At 39.4% G+C, this 13,961-nt stretch overlaps 1 protein-coding gene across 1 annotated transcript in view; it reads left to right on the top strand.

Moving 5' to 3' along the window:
- The window catches only part of LOC146505728 (contactin-associated protein-like 4), a 90,566-nt gene that overhangs the window by 32,302 nt on the left and 44,303 nt on the right, over positions 1 to 13,961 (top strand). Inside the window, exons 4-5 of the mRNA XM_085182479.1 lie at positions 5,499 to 5,646; positions 7,143 to 7,346. Coding sequence (XP_085038605.1) covers positions 5,499 to 5,646; positions 7,143 to 7,346 — 352 coding nt within the window. The remainder of the gene's footprint in view (positions 1 to 5,498; positions 5,647 to 7,142; positions 7,347 to 13,961) is intronic.

The raw sequence follows: 13,961 nt of genomic DNA, 5'->3' as shown, positions 1-13,961 counted from the left end.
TCAGCAGCTCCTTCTTCAGGTCCATTTTTCTGAGGATTCTCAGAAAGTGGAGACGCTGTTGGGCCTTCTTTAAGACCGCAGAGGTGTTAGAGCTCCATTGGAGGTCTGTGTCTATGTGCACTCCCAGAAACTTGAAACTGGAGACCCTTTCCACGCACTCCCCATTGATGCTGACAGGCTGCAGCTCAGACTTCTTCCTTCTGAAGTCAACTACCAGTTCTTTTGTCTTGGTGGTATTGAGGTCCAGGTTGTTATCTACACACTAATCTGACAGCCTCTGAACTTCAGCTCTGTACGCCGTCTCATCTCCCCCAGAGATGAGCCCCACCACGGTGGTATCATCTGCAAACTTGATGACTGTGTTGTCTGGGTGGGAACTAACACAGTCATGTGTGTACAGAGTGTACAGTAGGGGACTCAGTACACAGCCTTGTGGAGAGCCGGTGTTGAGGCTGAGGGCTGAGGAAAGATGAGGCCCCACTCTAACTCTCTGTACACGGTCTGAGAGGAAGTCTCTGATCCAGCGGCAGGTGGTAGAAGGAAGTCCGATTTCCAGCAGTTTAACTATTAGTTTGTCCGGGAGTATCGTGTTGAAAGCAGAGCTAAAGTCAACAAAGAGCAGCCTGGCGTAACGGCCCTGCACTTCCAGGTGAGAGATGGTGGTGTGGAGCATTGTAGCAATGGCATCTTCAGTTGATCTGTTAGCTCTGTATGCAAACTGGAGCGGGTCGAGTGTGGGTGGCAGCCAGGACATGATGTGACGTCGGACCAGTTTCTCAAAGCACTTCATTATAACAGGTGTTAGAGCAACTGGTCGGTAGTCGTTGAGGCTGCTAATGTTAGTACACTTTGGCAGTGGGACAATTGTGGCTGACTTTAGGCACGGCGGGATGCAGGACTGGGACAGTGAAGAGTTGAAGATCTTAGTGAAGACCCCAGCCAGCTGGTCTGCACACTCTTTTAGGACCCTTGCGGTTACCCCATCTGGTCCAGCGGCCTTCCTGGGGTTCACTGCCCTCAGTGTGCACCTCACCTCATATTCCTGCACTATGAGGCTTGGGCTGCTGCTGCTGTCCGATGTTTTTGCTGCTGCTGCCTCTGGTCCCTTCACCTCAAAGCGTGCGAAGAAGTGGTTCAGCTCCTCCGCAAGCTCCGCGTTACCCTCAGTCAACGTGGTATTGCAAGGTTTGTAGTTGGTTAAGTGCTGAACTCCCTGCCATACCTGTCGTGAGTTGTTGGTGCTGAAGTGGTCTTCGATCCTTCTCTTGTACGCTGCCTTGGCCTCTCTGATGCCTCTTTTCAACTCAGATCTGGCTGCACTGTACTGCATACCATCACCGGATCTAAAAGCGGCGTCACGTTGCTTCAGCAGGACCTGGACCTCTTTAGTCATCCAGGGTTTCTGGTTGGAATACACCCGGAGACGTTTGTCCACAGTGACACTGTTGACACAGAAATTAATATATGAGAGCACTGATGTTGTGTGCTCTTCAAGGTCCTGATGTTCGAACACGCTCCAGTCCGTGTTTTCAAAACAGTCCTGCAGCTGATGTGATGCACCTTCTGGCCAGGTTTTCACAGTTTTTGTGACTGGGGGGGGCTCTTCTCCTAATGGGAGTGTATGCAGGGATCAGCAGCATGGACATGTGGTCTGACAAACCTAGATGTGGTAGAGGGGTTGCTCTGTAGCCTTTTTGGATGTTGCTGTAGGCTTTATCCAGTGTGTTTTTCCCCCTCGTTGCACATGTAATATGCTGAATATGAGACACCCTAATTAAATGCCTGAACCATCTCAGCTGGCTTCTTTTGACCTCTGACTTATCTGCACTGGAGATGTTGCCCTGAAGCGGGACAAAAATAGCATCAATTTGCTGCCCTGTGGGTTAACCACACGCCAAGGCAGGCACTAAGGTCAGGTGCAATGTGAGTGGGGTGCAGTGGCAGGGGCCTGGGGAGACTGACCCGCTGAATTGCAGACTGATTTTGGGGGATTTCGATGTGAAGGGAGTTACTGTTGAAAGTATAAAACATAAATTATTCATTTTATTGTAAAATAGGCTTTTTAATTTTGTATTATTTAAATATGTGTATTTAGTAAGGTGCCAAGCTTGCATTGCCTCTTCTGACCTGACCAAATTTAGGGGAACCAATTCTAAAAAATCCCCTGCAGTGTTAATTTAGGTGACGCTGCTTTCTCGTCATTGGTGGCAAAGATCTAATGTTGTTTTATCTGCTAATATAACATCAGTCTTCAATACTAATTGGTAGATTTAAAGGTTGGGTGGCATTTAAAAGTTTTATATATATATATATATATAAATTTTTCCCTTGAGAATGTTCCATGTTATTTTGTAGAATTGATAAACCAATTTTTCCAGTTGTGGCAAGGACAGAAAAAAATACAAAGATTTTTATATTTCCAGTTTTTCTTTTAAAGGTTTAAAAAAAATACTGAAATTAAAAAAGGAGTCTAGAACCACGTGGAAAGAAACAGTACAATGTCATGGCAGTGAAACTGAAGGAGCTAAATGAAATTCAGCTATTGTTACTTTCTTTCTTAAACCTCTGTGTTTTTTCTCCTCGGTGTTCTGATGTCTTCTTTGGTGGAAGCAAGACTGAAAATATTATGTTATTATAACAGCATTAATAATTTAGAAACTGTTAAAAATATATGACCGAGAGTGTGTTCTTAGGTGATGTGGGGCTTCCATCCAAATGCATTGTCTTGACTAAAATGCTGGATCTGAAACAGAAATCTGTAGAAAGTAAGCAGCAAAAATATAAAATATCAGAAGTCAGTAAAGCAGATAGCTTTTCAGTCAACTAAATAAAAGGATCACCTTTCCAGGAGTCTGCATTTCATTACTAGTGATCATTTTGCTTGGCCAGAAGCTGAATATTAACAACTACCTTCCAGTTTATTCAAATGTACAAAATCCAAAATAATTAGCATCGCATTTTCTGATCACTTTCTAAGATCTAACAACTTATTGCTTAAACCACACCTAGCGGGTAATGAATCCCAGTCAGGCTGATGCTGTGGCAAATAGCTTTATTTTAAAGATTAGGAGAGTTAAGACTTTCACAGCAAGAGTAAAACTAATGTCAGCTTAATACTCCTTCTGAGGAAGAACAAAAAAGACTTCTCACAGCTTAAGAGCTTGTTGATTTCACACACAGCATAAGTCGGTATAAATCATTGGCATGTCTCAGAAGTCCTTCCAAAGCTCTGCATATTAGTCAGCCTAGTTTATCACGGCTCTCAGGGTACAGAGTCGACTGCTGAGCAGCTTCATCAGTCACAATTCCTCCAGGACCTCTTTTTCCTTTAAGCTTAGAGGACAGAGTTTGTGAGGCTGAGTGAAGCGCTCATTCTCTAATTTTCGCTCTCATCGTCTCCCCTTTCATGCTTCACATCAGCTGTTATGGTATAAAAGAGCAGATTGTGTTGGGGATATATATACTGTTCTAATTAAGAAATACAAATTCTTTAATTGTCAATAGGGGTAAATTTACTAGATTTGCATAACACATTTTCATTTCCTTCTGATGCTGCATGAATAGATTCTGAAATAAAGGCTGTAGTGGAGCAGATTTGTCCTGGTCTATGTTATGGCTCCTGGATGTTCATTGACTTTGTAGGTTTAGTAGTGGTTAAAGTGTTCTGAAGCAGCCTTCTGGCACCTTCAGTTCACAAGCAATTAAACCGTATACACAGAATAATACATATCATGAGTTAATTGGTTAGTTTTTTGTGTGCTGCAGATTGACAGCATGGAGATTTCTTGCCCAGTAATAAGAAAATAATTACATCCCACAGCCCACTTACACCTTCAACACATCCCTTCTGTTTTCTTTTCCCTTGAATTTGTTCATAGTCAAAATGTAAATAAAGTCTTGGCCACAATTTAAATGAAAAAACGTTTCTTTTTTAAGAGGCCGGTCATTTCAAATGCAATTATTCAAGCAGCTCACATATCATCATATGTAAACGTGCATGCATTTAGCATTTCTGTGCAGTTTGTCACAAAATGTGTCCTCTATCAAATTCACATTTGTCCTACATATTTGACACTTTGAGTGTCATCATAATGTTTAAAAAAATGGAAACTTAAACTATGCATATATTGTCTTGTTCATTTTAAACTACTGTTTGTAAAGCAAGTGTTATCTAAACGTGTGTTGCTGAATTATGTTTGGTGCACAGAGGCTGTGGCATTCATGGTCAAATGTTAGGATGTAGATCAAGGGTATTAGATATGAGTCTATATTTAAGGTGATGATGCTCGTTAGAGTCAAATTCTGCCTTTTATACCAACTTTATAGTGTCAAGGAGTAAAAACTCCTTTGGTTTCATTGAATTCAGTTGGCTGGACCTAAAAAAACAGTGAATATGAGCTGATCACAACCAGCTGAAAAACCTACTGCAGCTCACAAAACAAGTTATTATGAAAGAAGTATTTGCTCCCTTTGGATCATCATACATATGTTAATGTAAGATAAAGATAACCTGAGTAATAATTTACTATTATTATTATCTAACCAAACCTACCTGGCACTTCAAACAAGGTCAAGAAGTCCAATGCAGTGATTTGAATTAGCGGCTAACCTCATGCTCCACACCCTCCTGTCAGAGCCTCGAGCTAGTGGGGACTGAATGGTTTGTTTAAGGGCTTTCCAGCTGGGCAGATGTCCTCCATGTGAAGGACGTTGCTCACTGAGCCATCCTTTATTTCCTCGCAGAGCTACAATTCTGCTGTTTAGGTTGAGTTTACAGTATTTGCATATTAATTAAAAATAATGATCTGAATAGGTACACAAAGTAACCTTTCAAGTGAAACATTTTAATTGAAAAGCACCAAGAGAGGAAATATTAAGAAAAAGCATAAGCGCTTGTATTTTAGGAAAAACAGACTAGGTTCTGCAATTTATAATGGAAGTCATTTACTTATTAAAAGTCTTTTACTTATGTCCCTGTTGGGTTCTGGGAGGGAGAAGAAAAGAAAAACAGTCAGCTAAAGGTTTAAAACGTACATAGAAGAATTTTAATGCATCACGTTAAGTCCAAGTTGAAGCTGAAAAGCTAAAACAAAATGCAGACAGGCAGAAGTTAATAAATGTTATTCTCCACGGACCACATGTTTACCAAAGCATTTAACGCACATAAAACTACAACTACTGCTTCACAAATCTAATTTTCTACCTGATTGAGAAACCGTTCACCAGAAACGTGGCCCTATCTCAACAATATTCCCTCCATTAGGAGAAAAATCAAACACATCACTTCTCACAGATACCTTGGGGATACTAGTTCAGCTTCAATGGAGAGATGAAATGTTCATTTTCTGTAAGAATCCTACTACAATAAATGTCCACAGGAGGAAATTTTAGTTATCTTTGTAGTGTCTCACAACCAAAAGATGAGTCGACTGATGCATGAATGCAAAGCCACAAAACCAGCTAACTGTGATTTTATGTGTTTGTTTGTTTTCTTTAAGGCATTTGCAGGTAACAGTAATGCAGACAGTGTGGTTCAGCATAAGCTACAGCACCAAGTGATCGCTCGCTACGTCCGCCTGATTCCTCTCAACTGGAATCCAAATGGTCGGATTGGACTCAGACTGGAAACCTATGGATGTCCTTACAGTCAGTTTTTGTTTTTCAGTACTTGTTTCTCTACACTTACAGACATTAACTGAAAGCATGACAGTAGATTAGACACTTAATTTTGTTTTTTCGTCTTGAAAAAATTATATAACACTTTGTATTTACTGTATATTCCCATTTGTGTGACTTTGAAGCATATTTTGGGGGTAAAATACCAAAATGTGTTTTTTTTCAGTGTCTCTTTTCATTTTTTATTTTTTTTTGTTATGCTTAGCATCTAATAGAGACAGGTTTGCATCGTCTAGCCTTGTGAAAGGGTTGGACATCAATGCATTTGCCAACCAATTCTTAGAATTAAACAATAAATTTCATTGCTTTTACCTTTGGAACCTTACCAAAAATTTCTTTCCTCAAAAGGCGTAAATAAAACAATGTGTACATAAAACAGGGTATGTAAATGTACCTTGGGGGTTGGTGAAGAGGCGGCAGATCAATGCTGATTACAGTAGAAATGAGCCACAGGTGAAACAGACAGTAGGAGCTCACCAAACACCTGCTGAGAGGAAGTGTGGATGGAGAGGGTTAGCGCGGAGCTATGGCCATGCCTGGTTCAGCACGGTGTGAAAATATAACCTTGCAGCTTTAATGGTGTTAATGCTAATGGGTTTAATTAGACTTTGACATGTTGCTGGCAGCGCACAAACGTTTTGTGACTTTTCCGCACTATGTACCTCACAACTCTGTAACTCTGTAACTGTATGTGATCTCCCACTTTGTAAATAAAAAAACGAAAGTCTTTCAGATTTCAAGCCCCAAAGATTTACCCCACATAAGGGCATCTTATATGAGTTAATTTTATTTACTTATTAAAATCTTATATGATTAAGGAATTTAAATTTTTCACTTGATTTTTTTGCCTGCACTAACTTGAGGGTACACACTTTGGTAGAAAAGAAGATTTATGTAAAGCATATAATATACCAGCCCTAGCAGAAAAACTTTTGAACAATTTCAAGGCATTTTTTTTCTGGTGCTTTCAGCCTTTCTGTCACTTGTAGAAGTTCACATGCACTGGATCCAATAACTGATGTGTCTGAGTTGGCGTTTCTAATTTGACGCTTCAATAGAGACACTGTAGGCTAGAGATTTGTGTTCTTAAGCAACACTTTCACCATTAGTGTATAATTTTCTTCAGAGTGACACGAAAGCTGCACAGTGGTCATTAATCTGCTTTCTATAGTCAGACATCATTTGAATATTAGCTTCTCTTCTTCTTTTATTGATGCTTAAATATTAATTTGCCTTTGGGAAGCGTTTACTGTAATATTTTATATGTATATGAACACTGCAGGTAGAAGATGAAGAATCCAGAATGTATGTTTTGCACCAGAAAATTGCAAAATGTGCAGCATATCAGATGGGATTTCTGGAAAGCAGGGTTGCATAATTAAATATTTAATGAGTGTAATGAATTATAACAATAACAAGCATCTGAAACCAGGGTAATGATTTTGTGTGTGTGTGTCTTTTTAAAGATTCTGACGTGTTGAGTTTCAATGGCCAAAGCAGCCTCACCTACAGGTTGACTCCCAGGCCGAGGCAGATGTCCAGTGAGAGCATCAGCCTGAAGTTTAAAACCCTGAAGAACTCTGGGATACTGCTTCACGCAGAGGGACAGAACGGGCACAGCCTCACCTTGGAGTTAGAAAAAGGAAAACTTGAATTGCTCATCAGAAAAGGTACAACTCTTAGTTTTTATTCATGCAGTGTGGAAACTGCCTGTGCTGCTGTTTTTATTGAACAAACTAAAAGAACTAACAAACATTTTGTTGGTGAATTACTAGTAGCTATAAAATGAAAGTTGTGTTAACATTGCAGCATTTTCTGGTGGATGTATTTCTTGAAGGTTGCTTGGTCATCATTGTTATTAGACAGGGGGGGTTGTGTATATGCATAATCTTACACCTGTTAACTCTTAGATGCAAAGAGCAAAGACTTCCCAATAATAATAATAATATAAAAACATAAAAACAAATTTCACCATAAGGGAAACCTCACTTTCAAGGTCAGGGCTTATCATTCAAGGTCTAGAATTTTGGCCCACTTAACTTTACAGCACTCCTTGAAGGTTGTGGATTTTCATTTATGCATAGCTCTCTTAAGTTCTCACCACAGCATTTCAGTTGGATTGATGTCTGACTTTGACTAGACCATTGCAACACCTTGATTCATTTTCTGGGAGATCCCTTTCTTCTGCAGAAGTGAGTGGGCCTTAACGCCCACTCACTTCCTGGGCCAATTGATCTTAGTAAATCACATGATAGGGTAGTTGATAGGCTAGGCTAGTTTTCACAGTGAGTTCACCCAAAACTAGGGATGGGTATCGTTTAGGTTTTATCCGACACCGGTGCCAAACCGGTACTTTTGAAACGGTGCTCGAACCGGTGCTTAAAGAATGGAAAACACAAACTTTGTCCAAAAACCTCTCATGTTCAGCTGTTTTCCACTTTTTCTTTGGTCATTTTAGCCTTTTTGGCCAGGGTGAAGGGAGTATGTGCCATCAAACAAGAAGACAGCTGCATGTAACTACGGCGGTGTTTCCTAGTTCACCTTACATGCATTAATGTAATAACGTGGTTAGCCTACTCAACGTAAATTACACACGAACAACATTAAGCCACTCACCCAGAGAAGAACGGCTACTGCTACCATCATCATCCGTCATCATTTCTGCTCCACACTGGCAGGGCTAGGGGCCAGGACTCTCCTCTTCGGGTTCTTGGGGGATGTTGCTAACTCCGGGTCCGATAACAGGCAACCCACAAGCAGTAGATGTGCTGCTAAGTTTGAGGTCTTGCAGCAAGCTATCAAATACGGCGCATTTCTCGGCTTTTAAAAAAACGCTATGTGTTGCCGGGTGTTTCATCAGATTTGAGGTGTTACCTCCTTTGACAGTATCAGCTTAAAGCACTTGTTGCAGGCTGCTGAGTTTGCATCTTTTGCTGTGAAGTACAGCCAGGCTTTTGACCGCTTCGCCTTGAGCATTTTTAATCTGTAGCTCTGCTCTAAAAGAACGTACGTACCTGGGCCCGCCTACTATCCTTGGAAAGGTAAAATGATTGTCTTGAATCCAAAGTGTATCACAGCTCAGGGGGAAAAAAAGCACCGAAATAAAGCACTGAAATGTGCGCTGCTTTTCAGTCTGGTTACTACAGTTTATGTCAGAACACCGGATACCGGTACCCATCCCTACCCGAGACCTTGGCTGATTGTGACCCACACCCGTTTTCACACCTTGGCTCATGTGATTAGGTAGAGGATCAACAAGGGGTCCATGACCCATTCTGTTATAGATTTGCTAATGTGCTTGTTCTATTGTCCTGTTTCATTACCCAGTATCATTCAAGCTTTGTCTGGCAAATAAGAGATGGAATCATGTTTGAGTCTAGAGTACTTTGATACTCAGAAGAGTTCATGGTCGACTCAATGACGGAAAGAAGCCCAGTTGGTATAAGGTGCTGATATGCTGTGTTTGGTTTTCACCAAACCATACTTGTTCAGTCTTTTTCTAATTGCAGTGTTATGATAACTTTAGAGTCTGAGATGTAGTTTGTCTTGCAGTTTATCTGAAGCATTGCATTTTCTGACTTTGAGGTGAATTTGCTAGGACATCCACTCCTGGGAAGATTTTGGCTTTGTGTAGTAACACACACCTGAATGCCAAAACCTCAGCTTTTATGGAGGAGATCACATTTGATGATGATCACTTAGGTGGACTAGATTAGTAGCACCTGGCTGCTACCTACCCTCCTGATTCCTCTGGAAGCAATAAGGTTGTTTTTTCCATTATTGCACAAAGTCATGAGAAAACTTTCTTTTTCACAATATTTTATTCCATCACACTGCTATTTCAAAGAAGTTTGCTATGTTAGATAATATTAAAAGAACTGTAAAATATATATATATATATATATATATATATATATATATATATATATATATATATATATATATATAGTTTTTAAAGAAAAAATCAAGTAAGAACCAGCTGCCACAAGATAACCTTTCAATGGTTTATTTTATTGGTTTTTCATTTGGTTGGCAAACTTGCCAGCTTTATTAATGTTATCCCAGAGATTTTATGGAGGAGAAGAACACATTTATCTATGGTTTATGCTTCTTCAGTTCATCACTACAGGATATGCTGAATTTACATTTACCACGTGTAGTACAGTAATATTTCATAAAAGATCTTCCTCCAAGTAATTCTCTGGTTTTAATTAAACGTCTAACCTTTATACTTCCGCTGCGCTTCGTTTAATTTATTTCACTAAACAGGATATTCATTTTGCTTTGATGTGGATAAAATGAAAATATCCTAGATCCTATCTGGGTTCAGTATGTCATCATAGGGACTTATTATTATTATTGTCACTCCGCAATCTCGGTTATGCCTCAATTAAAAACAAAAATCCACTCTGTCCATATTTGATTGGTTAGCTGACTTTTTGGGCATGTTTTCCCTCTGGTATTTTACTTTTTGTCATTCCACTCCCTATTTCATTGGCTGCTGTGGTTGGGTTTATCTCTGCTCCTCTGCCCTCTGCACTCAGTCTCTTCTTCTGCCTTAACAGTTCTGCATTAGTAATTTATCACCATCCTTTGAATATGTCATTCCAGTTCTCTGCTTGCCTTTCTTTTTATGTTTTGTTTTGAAATTGAGTCATTTACCTTCCATTAACTGTGGGACTGTGCTTATTTGTCCTATTCTCTCTCATTATTTTCCCACCTACTTGCCCCCTTCTTCCTATATATGTGCAACCTGAAAGTATTGCTTTCAGGTTGCAACTAACAACTTAAAAATATACATTTCTGTGAAATTCGTAGAAAAGTTCCAAAACATAGTGTGTGCAGAGGCAACACATTCTTCCACTTGAATTACACTGGTTTCAAAGTTATGCTGACCCATGAGACCTGACTGAAATGTCTAATTTGCAACTGTAGTTCCTGATTGTACTGCAGCGAAAACAAATTCCTCAGCTTGAACATTATCAACACAGATTGCTTAAATTTGTTGAAGGTTTTTAAAGAACTGTGTGAAAATAGATTTATGTTTTTTCACTTTTTGGACATGCAAGCTTGAATGAGTTCATTCCAAAATATTTTTGGCCATGACAAAAATGTCAGTGTTGGAATAGCGACAGTAAGGTTAATTGTGTAACACGATCTTTTCCCTTTTTTCCTTTTAGCTGCTACACAGATATGAGACTTTGTCGTGAGTTTCTGGTGGAAGTTGTTGTCTGAAGCAGCTCTCTGTGATTTGTGTTTGAATTTTGGCCTAAAGCAAATTTAATTGCTGAATGTGTTTTTCTTTAAAGAGCATATGAATAAACATCAGTTCATCCAGAATCCATCCTTGATCTGTGGGTTTGTTCCAAGATGCTGAAAAGAATAAAGGCATGCAGCCCACTGAGATAATCACTATGAAAACATTCAAAAATCAGGTTGAAGTTGACTGAGATGACAGAGCTTTTTGAACGCTGACCTCTTGATCATGAAAGCCTTTGAAAAGCAGTTTTTTTACACCAGCCAAAGATCAACCTTGGATCAAACCTTGAGTTAATGTAAAAAAACTGACAGGAGATTCTTCAAAACACTTCACAGGTAAAAAGAAAGGACAGTGTAGCTTAACTTTCACACATGGCTGAAACATGCATTTTTGGATGTCCCTCTTTTTCTGCACACATTCACAGAACTGCATGGAGAGAACTGGTCGTGCTATGTCTGATAAGTTTTGTTGGCTCAGTGAATCACTCTGTGATAATTCAGCCCTTTGTCATTCTGTGCACTTCTTTAAAAGTTTAACTTTCCAAATTACAGCAAAGGTAATAACTGACTGATTTGCACCTGTACCAGCATTAGATTGAGAGTTTTATTTGCCCACGTTCACAACGCAGCCTTCAGCAGTATTTAACAGACGATGCTTAGCTCTCGAGCCCAGTTTGAATAAATACGCTGGCTCATTAAAATTCATGTGTTCTTTCCAGAAGCAACCCATTTCATGGTTACTATACATTCATCAAATTCTTGGATTATAGTTCTCAGGGTCAAACCTAAGCTTGTAATTAAGCTGAGTTCTCTTTTATTTTGGCTTTTGATTATTTAGTGAAAGCAAATCTGCCAGCAGACATTGTTCACTGATCTTTTGCCCTCTGGTCAAGTCTTTTTGTTAGGTGAAGAATAAAGACAGTGCTGCTTCAAAAATGTAGCACTTTTCTCTTGTAAAATAAAGAAGCTGCCTACCAGGTATAAGATATAAATATATACATATATATCATGGAAATATTGGAGGTTTTCTACATGTAAAAATAATCCCTTAGGAGACAGGTATAAAATATAAATGCCTTTTTTTGCAGAAATATGTAATATCAAGAAAATGACAGATGAGCAGACAACATCCCCAGATAGCTCCTACAAATGCACTGTAGATATTTGCAGTAATAACAAGGAAAGCTGTACTTAAGGCCCTTTTTTCAGGCACCACAGGAGAGGGGGAAAAACTCCAAAAGGGACTCCTTCAGGCTCCCCCAAAATAGTGAGGTTCCACTAAACAGAGGGGTCATGTCCCAAGGCCAGTAACTGTACACAACAGTATGCGTTTAGAGTTGTTGATAAAGTGTGTCTCTTTTACGCACGCTCATTTGCACAAACAGAGTGCAGTTCATTTACTGTCCATGTAGGCACACATGACAAATCAAAATGACAAACTGAGGAGTCTTAGGCGGCACATCAGAATGCCGAACATGTCAAAAGTGACTGGTCGTATTTTACTCCCAACAGGCAGCTGGGAATCGCCTGCATTATTATGAGCACTCGGAGCTTTTTATAGCACATGATGAATTATTACAGGTGTAAAATATTTAAATATTTCCTGTCATTTAGTGGCTGTTCTTCTCGACCCTGCTGTCGGATGCAGGTGATGACTCATTCTGCCAGCTCAGCTGTCACAGTGAATGGTGGGCTGCATGTCATGTTCAATACCGTCTTACAATATTGACTTACCTTGTTATTCTGCTCTGCCTGTATTGACTGATGCGAAGGCGTTGCAGGCTTACTCAGTCTTACGGGGTTGTAAATAAGCTGCTTAGCTTTCATCCAAGAAGCAACATGCTCATGTCAGAAGGAGCCGACTGTGTTTAATTTTACAGCCCACAGCTGAATCATTTCAGTGACACAGAGGCTATGTTTGACTCACAACTGTAAACTGATTAGCTGTAAGCCCTGTGAGACTTGGATGGTCTTGAGTTTGGAGCAGGCCCAAATGTTTTTGGATTTGCCAAAGGAGCCAATTCTTTAACAATGTAACAACTTGGGTACATGTCCACTTGCTTTACTTTTTGATGCATCTCAGAAACAATCCAGCAGTAGAGTAGTTGTACTGTAAATTCTTCATATCGTCTTGATTTGCTATGTTTCTTGCTTCCATTTTGTTTTTAACTGTAATTCCTTCTTTTTTGTTTACTTTTTTTGCTTGCTTGAGAAACTTTTGCTCCCGGAGCAAGCAGCTTGTGTTGTGAGCCACATTTAGAGGTTGTTCATTATGCTTGTGTTGACTGATTGTGCACACCGTCTCAATCATTTACTCTAAATAGAATAAAATGAAAATACTGAAGCAATTATATCAGTCTGTCATCTATCAGTGCCTTCTAACAAAATTAGATTTAGAGCTGCAGCGAAGTGCTGAAATGCCGAAGTAGACAGCAGATTATGAGGCGGTATTGCCCTGGGTAGCTGTCTGAAATGATTTAAAACAAGGACCTATGTGAAAATTAAAACAGCTTTGAGGAACTTTTCAAAGTAAAAATAACATTGGAAAAAAAATCTTTTTTATTCTGAGGGCATACTCTAAATTAAGATGATGTCATACTGGGAAATTTCCAAAAGTCCATCAGATACTTATACAACAAATATTCCAGAGAAGGATCTTCTGGACAGGAAAAAGCTTTTACGGTGGGATAAAAAATTCAAGAGTTTCACATTGTTTTGCTTATCTTCATGGCCTGTTTTCGAATAATTTAAAGATGTCATGTGAACTTTTCTGGTAAATAAAAATTATGTATACATTCAACAAATGTGCCGAATGCATTTCCTTCCTCATAAAACATTTCTAAAGTTGACTTCTTGCACAATTTGAACTTGTATTGAATTGTTTACCTCCATGTTCTTTTTTTCCCCAAACCATCTGCCTCTCTCTTGCTTTCGGTGCCATATTGATGTAATAATTATAATAAATGTATTTGTCTCTTTGGCACCTGTTGCCAGCTGTTTAACACTGGAATATTGTGAAACCATTG

Source organism: Neolamprologus multifasciatus, chromosome 13 (genome assembly GCF_963576455.1).
Source record: "Neolamprologus multifasciatus chromosome 13, fNeoMul1.2, whole genome shotgun sequence".
Taxonomy (NCBI): Eukaryota; Metazoa; Chordata; class Actinopteri; order Cichliformes; family Cichlidae; genus Neolamprologus; species Neolamprologus multifasciatus.
This window is presented reverse-complemented; position numbering and strand designations above follow the sequence as displayed.